Source organism: Giraffa tippelskirchi, chromosome 5 (assembly GCF_054371585.1).
Source record: "Giraffa tippelskirchi isolate mGirTip1 chromosome 5, T2T-mGirTip1v1.2.pri, whole genome shotgun sequence".
Taxonomy (NCBI): Eukaryota; Metazoa; Chordata; class Mammalia; order Artiodactyla; family Giraffidae; genus Giraffa; species Giraffa tippelskirchi.
In genome coordinates, this window is record NC_137279.1 from 40623245 (window position 1) to 40648165 (window position 24921).

Here is a 24921-nt window from a genome sequence, read left to right on the forward strand (position 1 = left end):
ACACACACACACATCACTTATACCAGAAACCTCACTCTCAGAGGGTATTTCAAAGAAGTTTTTTAGAGCAGATACAATCTTTTATGTACAAGGATGATCATCACAGTATTGGTAAAATGTAGTTTAGAAAATGTCAAAATTTGGAAATATTCTGTTGCCATTAAAATGAAAATATGATCTTACAGAAAAGTTAAAATTAAGACAAAGTAAAAATGAAAAGTAGTACAGTAGTGTATCTGCCTATTTATGCAATACAGAAAGGGTTATAAATATCAGAAAGAATAGCTGCTGAATTAAGGTGAAGGAATCTGGAGTAACTTTTCACGTTGTTGATATGTATCTATTACATTTTAAAGGTATTCAACCAGTCCAATAAGAGAGCATGAAAGCTTATTATACCTGGAGTTCAAGGCCAGGATCATGGCTTGATTACTTATCAGACCTGAGTATGCATCCCATAGGCTGGTAGCTGATTGCTCCTGCAAGTACCAGGAAAAAGAAAAGAATCAATGATGATACATCTGTGGGGCTCATAACACCATGTGTAATTCTGCCTTCTACAGAGACCAAAGAGGCCAAATTGGACTTGAAACATAAGCCCAAACTTTTATAAGTGTTGAGACCAGACAAATTGTAATTTAAAACCTATGCATGAGACTAAATGCTGGCCTTTTGTAGCCAACCATAGTTGTCTATATAATTGGCATTTCCAGACAAAATTTTGTTAGGAATGCTCTTTACCAGGTGCTCTTGTATACACCACTGTTAAGTGCTATATACTCCTTGTGGAGTCTGTCTATGATGATACCAGCAAGGTGGTTTATGTTAGGCCTTACTGAAAAATGTACAAACTCACACTACTATAGAATGAGAACCAGGTACAGGTCAACATATAGCTGTCTAATATAACTATTTAAACTTGTATATGATATTCAGTCGGATCCCAAGAAGAATTTCCAGTTTTTTATACAAAAAGTTGGAGAACTAGAGAAGGACTAATAGAGCAGGATCTCTTTTCTTCTCTGCATCTCACCCTTGTTTATGTAAGCCTCTGTTGCAACGTCACTTTCTTGTGTCAGGCCCATTAGTACTATTTATAGAAATTCTCAGTATTTCTGAAATAGCTCAGAGTTCTCTTTTAGGCGCATGTGTGTGTGCGTAGTCGCTCAGTCATGTCGGACTCTTTGCGACCCCATGGACTGTAGCCCACCAGGCTCCTCTCTCCATGGAATTTTCCAGGCAAGAATATTGGAGTGGGTTGCCAATTCATACTCCAGGGGATCTTGCCAAACCCAGGGATCAAACACACGTCTCTTTACCACTGTGCCACCTGGGAAGCCCCTTTCTTTTAGGTACTGCTTTATAATAATGATTTTTCAAAGAGGACTTTTTCTCTCTAGCGCATAGACAAATGACTGCCCATTATTGCTTGTCACCCTAAAAAAGCCCTTCTTCATTTGCTCAGTGCTGCTCCATTGACTCCAGCAATGAGTGCCCTGTGGGATCTATGTTCTGCCTCTCTGGAGTGTAAGAGAAATCTTGAAGGATAGAACTATATTCCTGTCTATTAAGTCCATGTTGTGGGGTGCATGTTTGAATTTTGATAAATTTCTATGTTGAAATGCTAACCCCAATGTAATGATATTAGGAGGCAGGATCTTTTGGAGGTGATTAGGTTTAGATGAGGTCATGAGGAATAAGTTCTTTGAGGAATTAGAGCCTTTCTAAGAGAGAGCTTGCTTTCAATTTCTCTCTCTACCAAGCAACGATACAAGGAAAGGATGGCTGTCTGAAAACCAGGAAGAGGAATCCCACCAGATACTGAATCTGCCATTTTTTGGTCTTGGACTTCACAGCATCCAGAATTGTGAGAAATAAATTTCTGTTGTTTAAACCATTCATTCTCCTGTTGTTGTTTAGTGCTTAGTCATGTCCAACTCTTTGGAGATCCCATGGATTATAGCCCTCCAGGCTCTTCTGTCCATGGGATTTTCCTAGAATACTGGAGTGGGTGTAGAATACTGAAGTGGGTTGCCATTTCCTCCTCCAGGGGATCTTCCCGACCCAGGGATCAAACCCACATCTACTGCTTGGCAGGCAGATTCTCTACCATTGAGCCACCTGGGAAGCCCACCCATTTTCTGGTCTCATACTAAACCAGTGCAAACTAACTGAAATAGTCATAGAAACTTCCTGATTGGGGCTCTTTACTAGAAAATAGCATCTTCCCACTACAGATAAGCATCCTGCCATGACCTTTCTGGGAATCACATTTATTGTTGTCTAACACCTCTTCTCTGTGCTGTGCTCAGACTGAGTGGTCCAGAGGACTTATTTTCTTTTCTCTAAAATATTTATATTCATATTTAGTATTGATTCCTAACATCATCAAATATGATTTTACTTAATCTTGAGAGAATAAGCCTTTGTTATGTTACTTATTAACATTTTGCACAATATTATTACTTAAAGAGCATGGAACCTTCTGTATGGCAGACAACTCTCACTGCAACATGGAAGTATAATGGTAATTCATTTATTTTGGAAAGACATTTTTGTCCTCGTCACCACTTTCATTTGATTTGCCCAGAAATCCACTAGTTGTATTTCTCAACAATGACTAACTGAACATTTCGTCTGATATAAGCAATGATCCTCTGGTGGTATTGTCTCAGTGGGAAATTTTCTTATAGAATACATTCTAACTGAGCTTGAGACCTTGGAAATTAATATATGACACTTTAAATCTCAGTCACTGGTTCTCAACATTGGCAGTACATTAAGGGGTTAAAAAACACTGATTTGAATACTGGACCACACCTTCAGAGATTTAGATATAATAAGTCTGTATTCAAGACCTGGCATCAACATTTAAAAAAAAAAAGCTTCAAGGAAGTTTTGATGTACAGCCAGAATTGAGAAGCCCTTTTTAATCCTCCTGCTTGCTTGTGCAGTAATAATCATCATTAAGTTGATCTATAATAATGTGGACCTCTGCTTCCCCTGTTAGCTAGCATCTCTCTTTTTCATGGAGCCAGATTTATTACCACACCTCCAGCACCATCTTATTGTTCTGCCCATATTACTTTAGCATCATATCATTTGTGGATTCACTGATTTACAGCAATACTCCATCCTTGTTATAAGTATGCTTTCACCTGGACTATATATACTGATAATGCTCACCTAATTCCAAAAGCCAGTGTACATACTGATAAGCAATAAGGATTGCCTAACATATACAAACTGATTCTCCAGTGGTGTCAGTATAGGAAGTTATAGAATTTAGCTAGGAATTTATGCTTTTCCCAATTAGGCTTTTTGTTATTCAGAATATATAACATGTTCACCAGTGTTCCCAGAAATTCTTTAGTGCTTCCTCTGGGGAGATTCTAGCTTTAACTTCTATTATATGGATAAGTTCTCTTTTATATCATTTTCAATTACTCCTTAATCACTATGACTCTTCATTTGAAACCCATAATAATTGACAAAATGGTTACAATCCTGAAAATGTGTACTTCATAATATATTTGATAACAATGGATTTTAGGGCCAGTCTTATGGGCCTTAAGCTTCCATATTTATTATTTTGGTTTTCTTCTCTAAGCTATCCATCTGCTTTATATATATCTTATATCATTGACATCTTTGTTCAGTATCGCTTGTCATCCTTGGCCAGCAAAATTGGAGTTGTGCCAACTTGGCTAGTTTCTTGAATCTCAGATGTTTCAAATCATATACATATCATGTGTGTTTCTTATGCCACTTTAGCCAGGATATTATCATAATAATCATTATCCTGAGGGAATTTGAACACCCTGTGGTAATTCACAAACTATCCTGGGAATGTTCAAAGGGAGCCATGGACTTGGTCTTCTAGAATAGTATGAGAGTCTGTACCTTTTCCTTCATCTCTACCTCACTAGAACATCTCCCTTCTCTGACAATAGCAAAATACCAAAAGTTCATGGAAATGGGGCATGTGAATTGGGGGTATGAGTATCCAATGCCCTTACTCTTCGTCTTGTGCTGGTGCCATACTGAAGGTAGTAATACTGTTGCCAATACTCTTGTGTCCCTACCAACCCTGCCAAGACCAGATACTAAGAGAGCTGAAGGCTACACCCAGAATAAATCCACCCCCTACCCAGGTGGCTCAGAGGTAAAGAATCCATCTGCCAAGCAGGAGATGTGAGTTTGATTCCTGAATCAGGAAGATCCCCAGAGAAGGAAATGCAACCCACTCCATTGTTCTTGCCTGGGAAATCCCTTGGACAGAGGAGCCTGGCAGGCTACAGTCCATGGGGTCACAAAAAGTCAGATATGACTTAATGACTAAAACAGCAACTCCCCAATCCAGTTAAATTATTTTTTTACTACTGCAAAAAGCACCAGAACCAGTGTAACGACACTGTGCAATCTCAGTATTGTAGTTTTTTCAGTTTTCACTTGTTCTTATATTCATTTCAGACTTTAACTCTGGGGAAGATTGGTGGGACAAATTCCTGAGAGAAATTTGCTATGCTGTTATATTACATAGAACTGCCCCACTCCTTTTTTTTTTTTTTAAATAAATTTATTTATTTTAGTTGGGGGCTAATTACTTTGCAATATTGTAGTAGTTTTTGCCATACATTGACATGAATCAGCCATGGGTTTACATGTGTTCCCCTTCCTGGACCCCCCTCCCAACTCCCTCCCCATCCCATCCCTCTGGGTCATCCCATTGCCCCAGCCCTGAGCATTGAGCCCCACTCCTTTTTAAAATTCATTCTATTTAAACTAGTTTTGTGCCTCCACTGTCTTTCCTTAGAAAGTTATTTTCCAGAGAGGTGTGGGACTCTCATCTCTGCACCCTACTAGAAGTCATACTTCACCGATTCTCCAGACATTTTAGGGTTTTAGTGTCAACATATTAATAGCTTGACTTGTGATAGGACCCCAAATATGCACTCCCCTCATCAAAAAGCCTTTGCCATCCTTACAAATCTGCCCTTTCGACCAAGCATCTTGCTATGGAAAAATAAAGAACTGAATAGTTCTTTAATATTACTGTAAGATTGGATTCCCAGGATGCAGATATTTTCAGTTGACCATCAGACAATTATTTAGTATCTACCATGTGCTAGGCACTGTGTTAAGCAGTAGGACTAGAGCAGGGGGCAAGACAGACGGTATTTGCCTAGAATCTCGTGGGTAAGTAAACTTGAAACAAAGGAAATTGGTACATGATCGAAAGAGGAATTACAGGGATTACTATGGGAAGCTAATCTAGCAGAGGATATCAAGGAAAATTTGTTTTCTAAAGAAGTTTTAGACGTAAGCTTAGAGACTATAGGGGTCAGGAGAGCAGAGGAAGAGTTTTTCAGGCAGAGAAACACTAGGGTCTAAAGATGACTTGAGAAAGTATTTGTTGCATTACAGATGTGGTTCTCAGCCCTGGCTGAACCTTAAAATCACTTGGATCCCTTCGAAAAGTACAAATGCCTAGACCTCACCCCACGAAAGTGATTCAAAATCTCTGAAGGTGTGGCTCTAACAACAGTATTTAAAAAGCTCCACACACAATTCTATTGGGTTGGACCAAAAGTTCATTTGAGTTTTTCCATCAGATGGCACAAAAACCCAAATGAACTTTTCAGCCAACCAAATAATATGAAGCTGGAATTGAGAACCATTGTATCAAGATCATAAAATGAAACCATATGGATGGAGCAAAGAGAATAAGGAGAATAGTAAGTCATGGGGCCAGAAAGGGTGGATCACAGCTGGTCCTATTGTGAGCCCTTTTGTGAGTAAAAGGATTTAGTACTCATCTCTAAGGCCAATAAAAGTGAAAGTTGCTCAGTTGTGTCCAACTGTTTGCGACCCCATGGACTATATAGTCCATGGAATTCTTCAGGCCAGAATACTGGAGTGGGTAGCCTTTCCCTTCTCCAGGGGATCTCCCCCACCCAGGGATCGAACCCAGGCCTCCCACATTGCAGACGGATTCTTTACAGCTGAGCCACAAGGGAAGCCCAGAAGACCAATGGGAGCCATTTAATAGAAGGAGGGACAAGACCACAGGGCTGCTTTGTTGAGACTTGGTTGAATGAGATAAAGTTGTTGCCAAGAGAATGTTATCAAAGAGAGATTGTAATAGACTAGGATTAGAAAGTTGGCAGTAGAAAAAGAGAGATGCATAGTGACTGGTAGTAATATCAAATGCTGCTTAAAGGTCATACAAGAAAATTATCCTTTGGATTTGAGACATGAAAGCTACTGGAGACCTGGAGGGTTTCTATAGATGCCCAGACTGGCAGGTCATCATGCTGAGTATTCAGATCAAGTTTTATATTTGGATCTGGGGTTCTCAGCTGTCTTCTGACACAAATGAAGCTGTACACAAATAAACAAAGAAAAAAAATTCTACTAATCAAAGATTGCTTTTCCTTTCTATAAGAAAGACCAAAGTCAACAAGTGAGACACTCAAAACAAAACAAAAACAACAAGATGTGTTATTGTTAATATGTGGTATTGTTAATACCAGTTAATATGTCCAGTATCACTGCCTAGTAGCAATAGTATCAGTACTTAAGTCCAAGTCTTAATATTACTTCATTCCAAACCTTTTTGGTGATTGTCCACTTTGGAGCCCTATATTCATATATATCCACTTCAATATCTGAGAGAATTCTGCTGATAAAACTTAATGGTTTCTTCCTCTCTCATTTTTCAAAAATATAATTGTATAAACCATTGGAACTATGGTATTATTACATAGTATTGTCAGTACATAAATATAAAAAACCCTGAGCAGAACAGGTGATGAAGCCATCTTATTCACATCACCTTCAGTGGTTCAAGAGGATGAGGATTCAGTTCAGTTCAGTCGCTCAGTCGTGTCCGACTCTCTGCGACCCCATGAATTGCAGCACGCCAGGCCTCTCTGTCCATCACCAACTCCCGGAGTCTACCCAAACCCATGTTCATCGAGTCGGTGATGCCATCCAACCATCTCATCCTCTGTCGTCCCCTTCTCCTCCCGCCCCCAATCCTACCCAGCATTAGGGTCTTTTCCAATGAGTCAACCCTTCGCATGAGGTGGCCAAAGTATTGGAGCTTCAGCTTCAACATCAGACCTTCCAATGAACACCCAGGATTGATCTCTTTTAGGATGGATTGATTGGATCTCCTTGCAGTCCAAGAAACTCTCAAGAGTCTTCTCCAACACCACAGTTCAAAAGCATCAATTCTGTGGCGCTCAGCTTTCTTCACCGTCCAACTCTCACATCCATACATGACCACTGGAAAAACCATAGTCTTGACTAGACAGACTTTTGTTGGCAAAGTAATGTCTCTGCTTTTAAACATGCTATCTAGGTTGGCCATAACCTTCTTTCCAAGGAGTAAGAGTCTTTTAATTTCATGGCTGCAGTCACCATCAGCAGTGATTCTGGAGCCCAAAAAAGTAAAGTCTGACACTGTTTCCACTGTTTCCCCATCTATTTCCCATGGAGTGATGGGACCAGATGCCATGATCTTAGTTTTCTGAACGTTGAGCTTTAAGCCAACTTTTTCACTCTCCTCCTTCACCTTCATCAAGAGGCTCTTTAGTTCTTCTTCACTTTCTGCCATAAGGGTGGTGTCATCCGCATATCTGAGGTAATTGATATTTCTCCCGGCAATCTTGATTCCATCTTGTGTTTCTTCCAGCCCAGCGTTTCTCATGATGTACTCTGCATATAAGTTAAATAAGCAGGGTGACAATATACAGCCTTGACGTACTCCTTTTCCTATTTGGAACCAGTCTGTTGTTCCATGTCCAGTTCTGACTGTTGCTTCCTGACCTGCATACAGGTTTCTCAAGAGACAGGTCAGATGGTCTGGTATTCCCATCTCTTTCAGAATTTTCCACAGTTTATTGTGATCCACACAGTCAAAGGCTTTGGCATAGTCAATAAAGCAGAAAGAGATGTTTTTCTGGAACTCTCTTGCTTTTTCGATGATCCAGCGGATATTGGCAATTTGATCTCTGGTTCCTCTGCCTTTTCTAAAACCAGCTTGAACATCTGGAAGTTCACGGTTCATGTATTGCTGAAGCCTGGCTTGGAGAATTTTGAGCATTACTTTACTAGCATGTGAGATGAGTGCAATTGTGCGGTAGTTTGAGCATTCTTTGGCATTGCCTTTCTTTGGGATTGGAACGAAGACTGACCTCTTCCAGTCCTGTGGCCACTGCTGAGTTTTCCAAATTTGCTGGCATCGAGTGCAGCACTTTCACAGCATCACCTTTGAGGATTTGAAATAGCTCAAATGGAATTCCATCCATTTATGAGGATTACTAGTTACTTATTTTCCCAAGGCTCCTTATAACACCTTCCTCTAGTAAATCCCCAATTTAGACCTAGATTAGACCCCTGAGTTAGGTCATTAGGTATTATTGTAATAATATAAACATTCTTCACATCTCTTCCATGGTATCTGTGGAAGCAGAACACATTTTTTTCCAAATGATTAATAAGGTTTAGCCAGTTGGTCATTGTTTCCTAATCCCCACATTTTAGAAAGGCCTCTAGAAGAGGCACTTATTTTGGAACAATTTCAATTTAGCTTTACTGAGTCCATCTAGGACTTCAGTTTGCCATCTGTTATGTCTTTTATTTTCCACTTTGACAAAATTCATGTTATCTGTGAACACTAGTAATTCTAGGTAACTCATATTACCAAACTGCTTCTCTATTTAGTGTTGAAAAGTTCCTCTTTAAATGAATAAATCTTCAATGGGCAGAAAAATCCTTTATTATTATCCTCATCAGTCAATGTTATATGATAATTGGAAGCAGTAACATTGACTTAGCAAGTGTAACCCATGGAGAACCATAACATTCCAGCGAGTAGTCTGATGTCTCTTGAAGGCAAGATAGAAGGGATTAGCTCAGTGATTATGTTAATACATGGAATTAAAAAAACTTCTGTATTTCTTTTTACTGTTACTCTTGGACAGACATTTAGCAATAGCTGTTAGAATGGAAAAGCTACATTCTAATTATATGAATACCTAAGGCATTAATCTCTCCTCACATAGTCCTTCTAGAGCATTGTTGAAATTGTCTTGTCAGTGAACACTCGATGTGTCAAATCACTAACACACACACCTCAATCTCTCCAGAAGGAGAAACTCTTTGGTTATATCCTGCGTTGATTCTTCAGTATGTTTTCACACATCTCAGATCAAAGCCAGGAGATCTTGGGATTTCTTAAAATGTTACAGTATAATATCTAATAGGAGTCTCAGGGGAAAGAATGAAGAAAACCTAAGGAAGAAAATTGTCCAAACAATAATACAAGATAGGGGCTTCCCTGATGGCTCAGTGGTGAAGGATCTGCCTGCCAGTGTAGAAGACATGAGTTCGATCCCTGGTCTGGGGAGATCCTACATGCGGGAGAGCAAATAAGCACATGCTCCACAACTACTGAGCTTGTACTTTAAAGCTTAGGGACTGCAACTATTAGTGCCCATGTGCCCTGCACTCTGTGCTCCGCAACAAGAGAAGCCCACAATGAGAAGCCCACACACCAACAACTAGAGAGTAGCCCCTGCTTGCCACAACTAGAGAAAAGCCTGTACAGCAATGAAGACCCAGCACAGCCAAAAAATAAATAAATAAAAGTCTTTAAAAAATAATACAAGATAGTTTCTCAAAGATAAATGGGCTGGAATCTTGAGATTGAAATACGAGTAAGTGCCTAACATACTTGAATAAAAAATACACCTAAAACTATTGTTATGAAATTTCAGTTTAGCCAAGATGAAGAAAAATCTTAAAAGCTTCCAAAGAAATAAAACAGATGACTAAGGCTACAGAATCAGATCATGATCAGAATTTTCATTGACTATACTGTATACCAGAAAAATGTAAGTTATGCCTTCAATTTTATTGTTTAAAGAAAATGATTTGCAACCTAGGGAAATGGCTAGAATCATCATTGATGATAGCTGTTTTTATTATTATATTTTTAAAATTTCATCTATATTGCATTATTTTAAAAGATGGAAGCATACTACTTTAACAAAACTAAAAAAAGCCATTTAAAATTGATCATAGATCCACTTCACACACACACAAATCTCTAAGTTCCCAGAACAGAAATTGTGCAGGTCACATTCTGCTGCAACAATGCTATGAGATTTTATATTAAAAATAAAGAATGAAACAATGGATATGGATATGTAAAAAGATGAATTTATATTCCTACCTCACACCTAAACAAAAATAACTCAAAATAGAGAATAGATATAAGTGTAAGAGCTACAACTGTAAAACCTTTAGAAGAAAATGTAGGAGAAAATCTTTGTCACTTTTGGTTTAGGCAGCATTTTCCTAGATACAGCCCCCAAAGCACAGTCAACAGAAGAAAGAAAAGTTACATTTGATCAATACTAAACGTTTTTGCTTTTCATAAAGACACAATTAAGGAAAAGAAAAAAAGTCAATGTGCTGGGAGAAAATATTTATAAATCATATATTCTATACTCAATAACTATAAATATATAAAATATACCTAGATAAATTATTAAGAAATATTTAAGGTATACATGAAAAAAATTTTACTGAAGATTCAAGTAAATGAGAGAATAAAACATGTCCCTGATGATAAGAATTTAAATGCTGTCTCCATAAACTAGTCTATAAATTTAGTATTTATTGTTGTTGTTGTTCAGTTGCTAAGTCATGTGTGACTCTTTGTGACCCCGTGGACTGCAGCACACCAGTCTTCCCTGTCCATTATTTCTCAGAGTTTGCTCAAACTCATGTCCATTGAGTTGATGAAGTCATCCAACCATCTCATCCTCTGTCACCCCCTTTTCCTGCCCTCAATCTTTCCCAGCATCAGGATCTTTGCCAATGAGCCACTTCTTTGCATCAGGTGTCCAAAAGTATTGGAACTTCAGTTTCAGCATCAGTCCTTCCAATGTATATTCAGGGTTGATTTCCTTTAGAGTTAACTGCTTTGATCTCCTTGCTGTCTAAGGAACTCTTAAGAGTCTTCTCCAGCACTGCAGTTCAAAAGCATCAATACTTCAGTGCTCAGCCTTCTTTATGGTCCAGCTCTCACATCTGTACATGACTACTGGAAAAACCATAGCTTTGACTATATGAATCTTTGTTGGCAAAGTGATGTTTCTGCTTTTTTAATATGCTGTCTAGGTTTGTCATAGCTTTTCTTCCAAAGAGCAAGTGTCTTTTAATTTCATGGCTGCAGTCACTGTGTCACTGTCCTGAGTGATTTTGGAGCACAAGAAAAGAAAGTCTGTCACTGTTTTCATTTTTTTTCCCCATCTATTTGCCAGTGATGGAACTGGATGCCATGATCTTAGTTTTTTGAATATTGAGTTTTAAGCCAGCTTTTTCACTCTCCTCTTTCACTTTCATCAAGAGGCTCTTTAGTTCCTCTTTCTGCCATTAAGGTGGTATACAATTTAGTATAATTCTAATCAAATGCCAAAAGAAATTCTAGGAGAAATTTAACAATTACAGTTCAAAATTTTTCTGAAAGTGGGGACTTCCCTGGTGGTCCAGAGGTTGACTCCACACTTCCACTGCAGAGGGCACAATCCTAGATGTGGAAACTAAGGTCTCACGTGCAGCACAGTGTGACCAAAAACAAAAAAGTTAATCTGTAATGGCCTACACAGAAAAAAATATATTAAAAAGAGTGGATAAATGTATATGTATAAATAATTACTTTCCTGTACACCTGAAACTAATGCAACATTGTAAATCAACTATACTTCAATAAAATAAATAAAAAAACAAAGTTCTTTTGAAAACCATAAATGAGTAAAATTAGTCAATACATTTTTGAAAAAGAGGAACCACTGGATAGGTTCACTTAGATATAGAAAAACTTTGTGCTATTCATATATAGCTGAGCCATCTATAATAGATTAAAGGTGTGATAGCTTCTTTACCACTGTGATTTCCTAAGATAATATTGACTATTTTTGCTGATGGTAAAGGATCCACTTGCCAATGCAAGAGATGTGAGTTTGATCCCTGGGTTGGAAAGATCCCCTGGAGTAGGAAATGGCAACCCACTCTAGTATTTTTGCCTCCATGGACAGAGGAGCCTGGCAGGCTACAGTCCATGGGGTTGCAAAGAGTTGGACATGACTGGACAAAACACGCAGTTTCTCTGGAGCCAAATGATGCTGCTGAAGCAGCCATCTGTCAAAGGCATTGATACTGCTGCTAGTGCTTGCTGGTAGAGTCCCATGATGGGTGATACCCACAATCAAGATAACTCGTAACTTATTTTATTTAGCATAATACCCTTTAATGTTGCCGCAAATGGCAAGATTTCATTCTTTTTTATGACTGAGTAATATTCCATTGTATATATGTACCATGTATTCTTTATCCATTTATTTGTTGGTGGACAATTACATTGCTTCCATATCTCGGCTGCTGTAAATAATGCTGCAATGAACATAGGGGTCATATATATTTTCACATTAGTGTTTTTGTTTTCTTCAAATAAATACAAAGGAGTTGAATTACTGGTTTGCAGTAATATAATTTGAAAGTCAACTATACTTCAATTTAAAAAGAGAGGGAAAGAAAACTGGGGTTGCACCAAAGATTCTCTCACTTTCTAGCAAGAGCCACAGGTGACCACATTCACTCTCACCATTTTATCTATTCATTGTTTCTCTCTCTTTTACAGCAGCCCCATCTTTCTAGGACTTGGCAGCTAGGACTGCTGTAGTGAGACTCTGCCCACTCTTCTACCAGCCCATTGTCCTTGAATCACACTTATGCACCCTGATAATATTTTCACACAAGAGGTGTTCTTCTCTTGCAGTCTCTTCCATCCTGATAGTCCTGTCTTATCTGGAGTGGTCCATCTGGAGTGGGCCTGAATTCTAGCAAGAACTTAGTTTAGGCTCAAACCATGACCTTTACATGAAACAAGTTTAATTTTTGTCCTGTGAATCATTTGACCATCTCCTCTCTGTAAATATACATCTATTTCCAACATAAGTCTATGTCATTCTCTTAAATATAATTTGGTTTTTGGACCTAAGTGAAATATGGACCCTGCTTCTGAAAAACATTAAGAACTGAAATTACAGTGCAATTTTAACCTTCTTAGGCCCATATTCTTACTTTACAAGTTTAGCAACTGTTTTACTAGATCACCAGTTTATCTCTGAAGACATAGCAGGAATCAGTAAAACAGTTGACTGAGCAGCAACAGCTAACAACAAAACAGAGTTTCAAATTCACACAGTAAGATTGCCCTATATTAATTTATTTTATTAAGATCCCCCTTCACCAGAGAAATAAAAGGGATTAGGGGTGACTTAGAGACAAAGAAAAGAAACCCAATGACATAAAAGTAAAATAAAGGTTAAAATTAGGATAAAATTGATCATCTGTGAGGCACATTCACAGACATACATAGGAAGCAGCATCTTTACAAGAGCAAGAGATGGATTTCAAATTTAGATACAAATGTGTGGGTTGAGCCAGTGATGAAACTTAATTATCTATACAAGCATCTTTTTGAATAAAGTTTTAAAGCACTATATTTATTTAAACATTTTAAAAACTAATGCACACACATACAGCACAGCACAATAGGGTAAATAGCGACAAAATTTCCAAGTCTTCCTTCTATTTATCCAGAGATAGAATACACCGATATGGAAGTGCTAATAACACTGTTTTGGTTGAGAAGACCAGGAAATGGTTTTATTTTTTCCTGTAATTCTTCTACTGTACTCCATCCCTCTCTACTCCCTGATCCGATCCTCTCCTAGATTGTTGTCTCCCTTATTGACTTCTAAGTCTGATTTCATGAATTTTCTATCTCTTTTGGTTACTAAAATGAATTCACCGTTATTTTTAATACTGAATCCTGTTTATTTAAAATCTTCAACCTTATTATTTATTCCTTGATCCGAAGGGCAGGCAAGATTCTTGGTTTTAAGGCCAACACATTATAACTTGGTGGTGATACCAGAGATTCTGGAACCAGATTCCATGAATTTGTATCCTGTTCCGCCACTTGAAAATTATGGGCCCACAGGCAGGTCACACCTCTTGCCTCAGTTTCCTCATTTTCCGAGCAGGGATAATAGAAGTACTTACTGTGTAGGACTGCTGTGAGGATTAAATGAGCTTTTCGTGTAAAGCACTCAGAGCGTAACTAAGATGTTATTAAAGCTATCTAAGTGTTAGCCATTTTTACTATTATTGGAGTGAATAATGGGGTTTCTCTCTCTCTCACAGCTCCCCTTGTCTCCTCTGTCTTTATTTTCATTTTTAAAATAGTATTTATTTTATTTTTGGCTGCCCTGGTCTTCATTGCTGTGTGAGCTTTCTCTGGTTGTGGCAAGTAAAGGCTGTTCTCTAGTTGTAGCGTGCAGGCTTCTCATTGTAGTGGCTTCTCTTGTTGTGGAGCACAGGCTCTGGGGCACGTGGGCTAGGTAGTTGCAGCTCCTGGGCTCTAGAGCACAGGCCCAATAGTTGTGGCACACGGGCTTAGTTCTCCGCGGCATGTGGGATCTTCCCAGACGAGGGATAGAACCCGTGTCTCCTGCATTGGCAGGCAGACTCTTTACCGCTAAGCCACCAGGGAAGCTTCTCTGAGGTTGTGGTGGTGAACTGGGAAAATATTTTTCTTTTTTGGCTGCCCACAGCATGACCTCTTGTCCTCTTTCTAGTGGTCATTACTTCTGACCTAGTTTGGTGGGAAGGATTTTCACAGTGATGAAGAAGAATAATAGGCTATTGTAGCAGGCCAGTCAGGAGGTGAAGGTGGATGGGAAAAATAGTGTGATGAGTCAAAACTTTCATCCTTTTGAATCAGTGTTGAAGGTCGTTTTCCAGGGCACACAAGGGTAAGCAGGAATAGGACTCTGACAAGAAAAAGCTAAAAACAGTTTTCAACCAAACTTCCCTTTTCTCTTCCATCTAGCCACACAATTGTATTTTAAGCATTATTTATAATAGGCGTGTAATGGAGACAGTGAACAAATTTGTTTGTTTCCCCCCAAGAGATTTTAGTTACATTAATATCCTCATAGAATATTACTTACCATGCGGTGCCACTTAACAATGGACTGTAGAATGTGGAGATCACTTACTAGTCAAAGAGAAGAGAGAGACTCATTAAAAGAGAATGAACTCACACACGTACACCCATGGCTGATTCATGTCAATGTATGGCACAACCCGCTACAATACTGTAAAGTAATTAGCCTCCAATTAAAATAAATAAATTAATTTTTTTAAAAAAGAGAGAATGAACTCTTACCACCTGTTAGAACATAACCCAAATCTAAAGCTTTGTATAACCTTAATGGCAAAGCCCAATAAAGATAATACATGAAGACACACACACACAGGAAAACTTCAGATAAATTCATCACAAATTTTACTGAAACTTAGCTAAAGATTAGCCAAAAAGCCATATTAAAAGCATAATCAAGTGGTATTTATTTCAAACATACAAGAATGGTGATATTAAAGAGAACATAAAATATAATTCTCAACTTCGATTATTAAAAAATTGCATGATTTTTATTAAGGCAAAATTTCTGATAAAATTTTAAATCAATTCTTGATAACAATTCTTTAATAAAATAGATGTGTGTCGTTCTCTTAATGTGACATATAAACACAAAAGCCAGAGCCAGGTGTAATAAAGAGATAATTAGAAGCATTCTCAATTAAAGAACAACAAAGATGACCATTATTACTACTATCATTTGCCATTTCTGGACATTCCATCCAGTATTATTGAAAAATAGAAAGAAATAAGTATATTAAAATTGGAAAGAAAAAGACTTTATTATCTTTTAATTCTTTATCTCATGGGAAAGTATATGAGTGCCCTTTAAATGTGTCTATATCAGAATGATTTAACTAACATTGAAGTTATAGATGACTGAAATGTTTGGTAAAATACTCTAATTAAACTTTTAGAACCTGATATGTTTTGTTTGTTTAAGGGGGTAGCCCTTTGATCATTAATTTTATTTCTTCTAATTGTTCTATTTAAATTTTCTAGGTCTTCTGTACTTCTTTTAAAAAAATAATGTCTTTATTTTAGAATAATTTTAGATTTACAGAAAAGTTGCAAAGATACCATGGAGTTTTCATGTACCCCTCACCTTATTTCCTCTAGTGTTATCATCTTACATAACCATGGCACATCTGTCAAAACTGAAAAATTAATAAAAGTACAACTTTATTAACTAAATTGTAGACTTTATTTGTTTACTAAAGTCCTTTTCCTGTTACAGGATTCAGTTCAGGATCCCACATTGCATTTAATAGTCATTTCTCCTTCATTTCCTCTATTTTGTGATTATTTTGTAATCTTTCCTTGTTCATGAATTCGACTATTTTGGAAGGGTACCTGGTCAGATGTTTTGGGATGCCCCTCAAGTTTGCATTTATCTTATATTTTATCAACATTTCATTGGAGATAAAGTTTTTTTGGGAAAATATCACAGAAGTGAAGTGTTCTTCTTATCAGAAAGTATCAGATTTTGAGTTTATTCACTAGCTGTGCTATTTTTCCCTTATCAAATTCAAGGATGCAGCTTCATCTTTATGTATGCCTTCTTTCCTCAATCTTCCTTGGATTTACTGTGAGGTTCTTTTTCTAACTTCTTGTGGATTCTTGATTCAATTGTTTCCATCCATCCTAGTTTATAATTCTAAGTATGTAAAGCTGTGGATTTTTCTCTGCATGCTATTTCAGCTATATGTTATAGATTCTAATATGTAGGGCTATCAGGATTCTGTAAGTTCTGTATTAATTTTCTCTTTAACCTAAGAGTTGTTTAAAATAGAGTATCTTATATGACAAATGATAGGAATTTTTTGTTTCCTTAACTTATTACTGACTCATAATTTTTTTTGCATTGTGATCAGAGAATATTTCTGCTGTTTCTACATTTGGAATTTATAAAGAAATTTCTAGCTTAACATATGGTTATCTTTTGTGAGTATTCCTTTTTGTGGGCACTAGGAAAAAAAGATATATTCTTTGCATTCAGGGCTAGAGATTGATACACAAGTTTCTCTCTCTCTCCCACACACATATATACACACTTACCTTTGTCTTCAACATAGCCTAAATTCTTACTTGCTTTAATATTCCTTGAGGACATGCTGACAGAGATGACTTAAAGCCTTCTGCTAATAATGCTGTAAGAGAGTATTTTGTATTAGTACATAAACCAGTGTGTGGTTCCTAGAGCTTTGTTTTGCTTTATGAATTTTGATACTACTATGTTATATGGTATTTAGATCATTTTAATTTTCAGTTGCTGTATAGCAAGTTACCACAAATGTAAAGATTTTTAAAAAGACCCATTTATTATTTGACATTTTCTGCTGATCATGGTCAGGCTGTGCTTAGGGTTTCACATGGCTAGAATAAAGGTGTCAGTATGAACTTCTATCTCACTTGAGATTCAGAATCTACTTCCAAGGTCATTAAGTTGTTGGCAGAGTTCAGTTCCTTGAGGCTGAAAGACTGAAGATCCTGCCCTCTTGCTGGCTGTGTCTGAGGGCATCTTTCAGCTTCTAGAAACTGTCTGCAGTTCCTTGCTCTGCGGCCCCTTCACACTACCAATACAACTTCTGTCTCCAACATCCAGACCTATACTTAAAGGGATCATGTGATTACATCAGGCCATTCATAATACTCTTTTGATTAACTCAAAGCCAACTGTCTAGTAACCTACTTACATCTATAAAGTCCCTTTTGCCAAATATTGTGTAATAATTATATCCCATTATATTCAGAGCTCCAGGCTTTATCCTTTCTTAACCTTTCAGCTTCAAGAGGTGGGGTTTATACAAGGCAAGGATACCCAGAGACAGGAATATTGGAGGACATCTTAAAATTCTTCTTGCCACATGCATTTTTATAATTTTTATCTTCATTACGGTTTATGGATTTTCTCATTATGTGATGCACTTAAAAAATCACATTTAATGCTTTAAAGTTAATTCAAGCCTGAAAGTCAACTTGTCTGAATTAAGATCCTGACTCCTAATTTGTTGTTGTTTACATTTTCTTTGTGTACTTTGCCCCCCCATCTTTGAGTTATTTATTTTTTAAATGTTTCTAGTAGGTAGGATATTGCTGGGTTTCATGTAATTTAAACAGATTCCTTTCTCTGTAATGCAAAAGTAGGAAGTCAAGAGATACCTGGAATAACATGCAAATTTGGTCTTGGAGTACAGAATGAAGCAGGGCAAAGGCAAATAGAATTTTGCCAAGAGAACGCATTGGTCATAGCAAATACCCTCTTCCAACAACGCAAGAGAAGACTCTACACACGGACATCACCAGATGGTCAATACCAAAATCAGATTGATTATATTCTTTGCAGCCAAAGATGAAGAAGCTCTAAACAGTCAGCAAAAACAAGACCGGGAGCTGACTGTGGCTCAGATCATGAATTCCTTGTTGCCAAATTCAGACTTAAATTGAAGAAAGAAGGGAAAACCACTAGACCATTCAAGTATGACCTAAATCAAATCCCTTATGACTATACAGTGAAAGTGACAAATAGGTTTAAGGGACTAGATCTGATAGAGTGCCTGAAGAACTATGGATGGAGGTTAACTACAGGAGGCAATGATCAAGACCATCCCCAAGAAAAAGAAACGCAAAAAGGCAAAATGGTTGTCTGAGGAGGCCTTACAAATAGCTTTGAAAAGAAGAGAAGTGAAAGTCAAAGGAGAAAAGGAAAGATATACCCATTTGAATGCAGAGTTCCAAAGAATAACAAGGAGAGATAAGAAAGACTTCTTCAGTGATCAGTGCAAAGAAATAGAGGAAAACAATAGAATGGGAAAGACTAGAGATTTCTTCAAGAAAATTAGAGATACAAAGGGAACATTTCATGCAAAGATGGGCTCGATAAAGAACAGAAATGGTATGGACCTAACAGAAGTAGAAGATATTAAAAAGAAATGGCAAGAATACACAGAAGAACTATACAAAAAAGATCTTCACCACCCAGATAATCATGATGGTGTGATCACTCACCTAGAGCCAGACATCCTGAAATGCGAAGTCAAGTGGGCCTTAGGAAGCATCATTATAAACAAAGCTAGTGGAGGTGGTGGAATTCCAGTTGAGCTGTTTCAAATCCTAAAAGATGATGCTGTGAAAGTGCTGCACTCTGTATGCCAGAAAACTTGGAAAAGTCAGCAGTGGCCACAGGACTGGAAAAGGTCAATTTTCATTCCAACCCGAAAGAAAGGCAATGCCAAAGAATGCTCAAACTACATCACAATTGCACTCATTTCACACACTAGCAAAGTAATGCTCAAAATTCTCCAAGCCAGCCTTCAATAGTATGTGAACTGTGAACTTCCAAATGTCCAAGCTGGTTTTAGAAAAGGCAGAGGAACCAGAGATCAAATTGCCAACATCCATTAGATCATCAAAAAGCAAGAGAGTTCCAGAAAAAACATCTATTTCTGCTTTATTGACTACGCCAAAGCCTTTGACTGTGTGAATCACAACAAACTGTGGAAAACTCTTAAAGAGAAGGGAATAACAGTCCAGCTCACCTGCCTCCTGAGAAATCTGTATGCAGGTCAGGAAGCAACAGTTAGAACTGGACATGAAACAACAGACTAGCTCTAAATCGGGAAAGGAGTACATCAAGGCTGTACATTGTCACCCTGCTTATTTATGCAGAGTATATCATGAGAAATGCTGGACTGGATAAAGCACAAGCTGGAAACAAGATTGCCAGGAGAAATATCAATAACCTCTGGTATGCAGATGACACCACCCTTATGGAAGAAAGTGAAGAAGAACTGAAGAGCCTCTTGATGAAAGTGAAAAAGGAGAGTGAAAAAGTTTGCTTAAAGCTCAACATTCAGAAAACTAAGATCATGGCATCCAGTCCCATCACTTCATGGCAGATAGATGGGGAAACAGTGGAAACAGTGGCTGATTTTATTTTTCTGGGCTCCAAAATCACTGCAGATGGTGATTGCAGCCATGAAATTAAAAGATGCTTACTCCTTGGAAGGAAAGTTATGACCAACCTAGACAGCATATTAAAAAGCAGAGACATTACTTTGTCAACAAAAGTCCGTCTAGTCAAAGCTATGGTTTTTCCAGTAGTCATGTATGGATGTGCAAGTTGGACTATAAAGAAATCTGAGCACCGAAAAATTGATGTTTTTGAACTGTGGTGTTGGAGAAGACTCTTGAGAGTCCCTTGGACTGCAAGGAGATCAAACTAGTCAATCCTAAAGGAAATCAGTTCTGAATACTCATTGGAAGGACTGATGTTGAAGCTGATACCCCAATACTTTGGCCACCTGATGGGAAGAGTTGACTCATTGGAAAAGACCCTAATGCTGGGAAAGATAGAAAGCAGGAGAAGGGGACGACAGAGGATGAGATGGTTGGATGGCATCACCGGCTCAATGGATATGACTCTTAGTAAACTCTGGGAGTTGGTGATGGACAGAGAGGCCTGGTGCACTGCAGTCCATGGGCTTGCAAAGCGTTGAACATCACTGAGTGACTGAACTGAACTGAACAGAGTAGATTTGGTCATAATTTTGTTAAAATTTTATGCTATTTTTTTGTTACTTTTGCTACTTTTAAGTCCTTTAATGCTTAGTATTTTTTTCCTTACTTTCTTTGTGTGTGTGTGTGTGATATGGTGTGTTTTTGGGTACTTCTTTAAATATGAAATGTTACATTCCTGTTGTGATTATCATTAAGATGACTATAATTTTTATAATGTATTTATTTCTCAAAACGTTATAGACTGAATATGTCGATTCCAACTGTGAATAAAGATGAAGTTTGTTCATTCTATTTCCTCTCTTCCCTCATTCCCTGTATGATTTTAGTTGATAAAATCACTTAGTGAAAAATTTATGCCTTTTTGTATATATTACTTGATGACCTATTAATCCTCAAATTTAAATAATAAAGAAATCAAGGTACTTACATTTTCTTCCTCCTTATTTCCTAATTTTCATGGGTAATTAGTTTTATAATTTTTGTGCTTACAAGGTTAAATATCTGCATTCAGTTCTGTAAAAACAATCCCCATTTTCTTTTAAATAGATTAAGTGCACACTGCTTCTCTAGCATCTCTTTGAGCCGAAGTTTATTTTCTATTAGTCTCTTGAAGAAGGGAATCACATTCCTTAAGTTCTTTCATATTTAAAACCATTTCTCACACTCACTCTGTTTTCATTGTTTTTTTTTCAAACATTCCATATTTACTAAGTGTGTACTACCAGTGTACTGTATCAAAGTCTTAGCTTTAGCAAAAGTTTTCCCTTTAAAATTCTCACAGGATTGAATACAAATGTGAATAAATTTTAGAACAGATCTAGAATTTTTCCTGCGATACAAGTTTTGCTATTCTGGGTTTTTACATGTGCAAGGTTTATTTTAATAAATAAATTGTGACTGACATTTAAAAAATTGATGTTTAAACTACTTAGTCTCAAGCATTTCACTACCTGATGAACTTTTCTGTTTCCTGACTCCTTGAAATCCAGCTTCATTGAGAAAAATAAATGTTTTATCGAAAGGAGCTCAATTTTAGAGCTTGAGTGCTTGAGGTGAGTCTAAATTTTGATGGTGTAAACTGCCATAAGTTAGTATAAGTACTCAAGATGCCTGTGAGGCAAGAGAGATGTGGTCAGATGGTGGGAAAGAAGATAGACATGGAGTCAGGAGATTAATAAAAATGAACTCTTCCAAATGGCAAATTTGTTAAGAACTTTAGAAGAGGGCTCATTGTGAGGTAAATTATAATATATTCGTAATTTTTTCAAGAGAACAAAAACTAAGAAAAGTAATCAAGGTTAGAAAGAAGACAGGCTTTTGACTGAAGGATCAATAGAAGAAAAAACACTTAACTTATGTGTAACTTCTTTGCAATTGGTAGTGAAGAGAAACTCCAGTGTTTTACCTCTTAGACAAAGGAATCCTTTGAGGTGTTGTTGCTCGTCATGACAACAATATATTTCAACGATTCCATTTTGGAATGGACATGGTTCTTGCCTAGAAAGTACTGATATGCCCAAATGGCTGGTAATGCTTACTGTCACTCCCGGGGAGGGAAGCCTCTGGTTCCTATGTTATTAGCACTTAAAGGTAGTTCTGCAAACCAACAGCTTGATAGCCAGTGGGCAAAGGATATGAATAGAAAATTCACAGAAGAGCAAAAGTGAATGGTCAATACAGATTACAAGATGCTTAATCTTCCTCAACGTCACAGAAATGCAAACCAGTAGAGTACCATTTCACAACAAATAAGTAAAAATAAAAACTAAAAACAAGTAAAATTTAAAAACCGATTATTTAAATATTGGCAAAGATCAAAGAAACTGGAACTTTCTCACACTACTGGAGGAAGTACAAATGACATAGCTACTTTGTAGAGCAATTTTCATATTTTAGAAAAATTGAAAAACTACATACCAGAATTTTCAGTTGTTGGTCCATAGACAGAAACATTTGTAGAATTTGCAAACTTGGAGGCATGGGGAAGGATATTCACTGTAGCATTATTTTTATGACAAATTTAAGGTATATTTTACATTCCATAAAATTTGCCATTTTAAAGTGTACAACTCAGTAGTTTTAATTATAATTAGAGATTTGTACAACCATCGGCACTACCTACACAGCTATAACTATGAGAGATATAAATTTGGGCTGAAGTTTTCTTTAGATGTCTTCATCTGGTTTTGATATCTGGTTAATGCTGGCCTCATTGCATTAGTCAGACATGTTCAATCCTCTTCTACTTTTTTTAGAAGAGTTTATAAAATTGGTGTAAATTTGTCTTTAAACATTTGGTAGAACTTACCATTAAGGTAATTTTGTTCTGACATTCTTTTATAGGAAGGTTTTTTACTGTTAATTTAATCTCTTGTTATAGTTCTGTTCAATTTTTCCCTACTTTTTGAGTCAGTTTTGATAGTGTGTGTCTCTATAAATCTCTCCATTGCATATGTTATGTAATTTGCTGGAAATTCTTCAGAGCATTCCCTTATAATCTTTTCAATTTTGCAAAGGTTTTTCTTCATTTTTAAAGCATAATTTTGCCAGATATAAAAATCTTAGTTGACAATTTTTTTTTCCTCCCAGCCCTTCCCACATGTCACCCTACTACATTCTGCCATCTGTGTTTCTGATGACAAACCAGCTGTTAATCTTATGACAATATTTATACAACAAGTGAACCGCTTTTCATTTGTTGCTTTTAAGATTTTCTCTTTGATTTTTGGCTTTAGACATGCTGTTTCACATTCTCTGAACTTCTGTGTGTGGAGGTTAATGGCTTTTTGGATCAAATTTGGAAAGCTTTTGGCCATTATTTCTACAAATATTCTCCCTCTCCTTTCCTTCTGTTACTCATATTAGGCATATTTTAGTATACTTGATGATATACCATGAGCCTCTGAAACTTTGTTTATTTTTCCTCATTCTTTCAAATTTCTGCTTTTAAAACTGTAACCCCAACTGACCTAGTTGCTAGTTTGATGATTTTATCGTCTGCTATTCAAATCTGCTGTTAAGCCCCTGAAATAAATAAACTAAATAACTAAAATTTTCATTTTAGTTATACTTTTTACTTCACAATTTCTATTTGACTGTGTTGTATAATTTCTATTTCCTTTTTGATATACCCTATTTGGTAAGAGAGACATTGTTTTTATATATTTTTTAAAACACAGTTTCCTTTAGTTCTTTCACTATATTTTTTACAGTCTATTAAAAGTCTTTGTCTAGTGGGTACAACATCTGGTTTTCTTAACAACCATTTCTATTGTTTTTTTTTTCCCTGCATATGGACCATAGTTCCTTTTTTATTGCATGTCATAATTTTCATTAAAATATGGATATTTAAAATAACTTAATAACAGCCCTAGTGATCTATTGCTACCCTCTCAGAGTTTGTTGTTATGCTCATTATTTTTATTGTTGGTGTTGGTGGTGGTGTTGTTTTGTGAATGTTGTGACTTTCCAGGACTAATTCTGTAAAGTCCATATTTTTGGTCACATATAGCCAGTTTCTTTGTTCAGTTAGCTAATGATTGTGCTCTGTTAGTTGCTCAGTCGTGTCCCACTCTTTGTGACCCCATGGACTGTAGCCCACCAACCTCCTTCTGTCCATGTGATTCTCCAGGCAAGAACACTGGAGTGGGTTGTCATGCCCTCCTCCAGGAGATTTTCCGAACCCAGAGATCAAACCCAGGTCTGCCACATTGTAGATGCATTCTTTTATGATTTGAGTCACCAGGGAAGCCCAAGAATACTGGAGTGGATAGCCTATCCCTTCTCCAGTAGATCTTCCTGACCGAGGAATCAAACCAGGGTCTCCTGCATTGCAGGCAGATTCTTTACCAGCTGCTGCTGCTGCTGCTAAGTCGCTTCAGTCATGCCCAGCTCTGTATGACCCCATAGACGGCAGCCCAGCAGGCTCCCCCGTCCCTGGGATTCTCCAGGCAAGAACACTGGAGTGGGTTGCCATTTCCTTCTCCAATGCATGAAAGTGAAAAGTGAAAGTGAAGTCGGTCAGTCGTCCAACCCTTAGCAACCCCAGGAACTGCAGCCTACCAGGCTCCTCCGTTCATGGGATTTTCCAGGCAAGAGTACTGGAGTGGGGTGCCATTGCCTTCTCCGCTTTACCAGCTGAGCTACCAGCTAATGATTAGGCAAAGATTTTCTTAAGGGTTTTGAACCAATAAATCTTCCTTTCTTTGCCAAGGAGCTCTCTCTGTGTGCATGTGTTGTTGTTGTTGAATGCCTTCCACACTTCCAGCTGTATACAACCCTGCCTTAGCCTTTGCTCCCTGATTGCAGAGCCTTAAGGTTGCCCAGAGGTA

At 37.3% G+C, this 24921-nt stretch overlaps 1 protein-coding gene across 14 annotated transcripts in view; it reads right to left on the reverse strand.

Moving 5' to 3' along the window:
• The window catches only part of MROH9 (maestro heat like repeat family member 9), a 98210-nt gene extending 76167 nt beyond the window's left edge, over positions 1–22043 (reverse strand). For 5 of the 14 annotated variants that reach the window (XR_014052274.1, XR_014052273.1, XM_081485598.1 and 2 more), the window contains exons 1-4: positions 21996–22040; positions 17129–17220; positions 15099–15145; positions 400–479 (exon numbers count right to left, since the gene is read on the reverse strand). Coding sequence is in view for 12 of the 14 variants with exons in the window: in XM_081485598.1 (XP_081341724.1) it covers positions 400–479; positions 15099–15145; positions 17129–17183 (182 nt within the window). In the remaining 2 variants the exon portion in view is untranslated. Of the gene's footprint in view, positions 1–399; positions 480–15098; positions 15146–17128; positions 17221–18232; positions 18516–21540 lie in introns of those variants that run through there. The other 9 variants (XM_081485588.1, XM_081485592.1, XM_081485597.1 and 6 more) reach the window with 7 other exon arrangements.
• Between the last annotated feature and the right edge of the window lie 2878 nt (positions 22044–24921).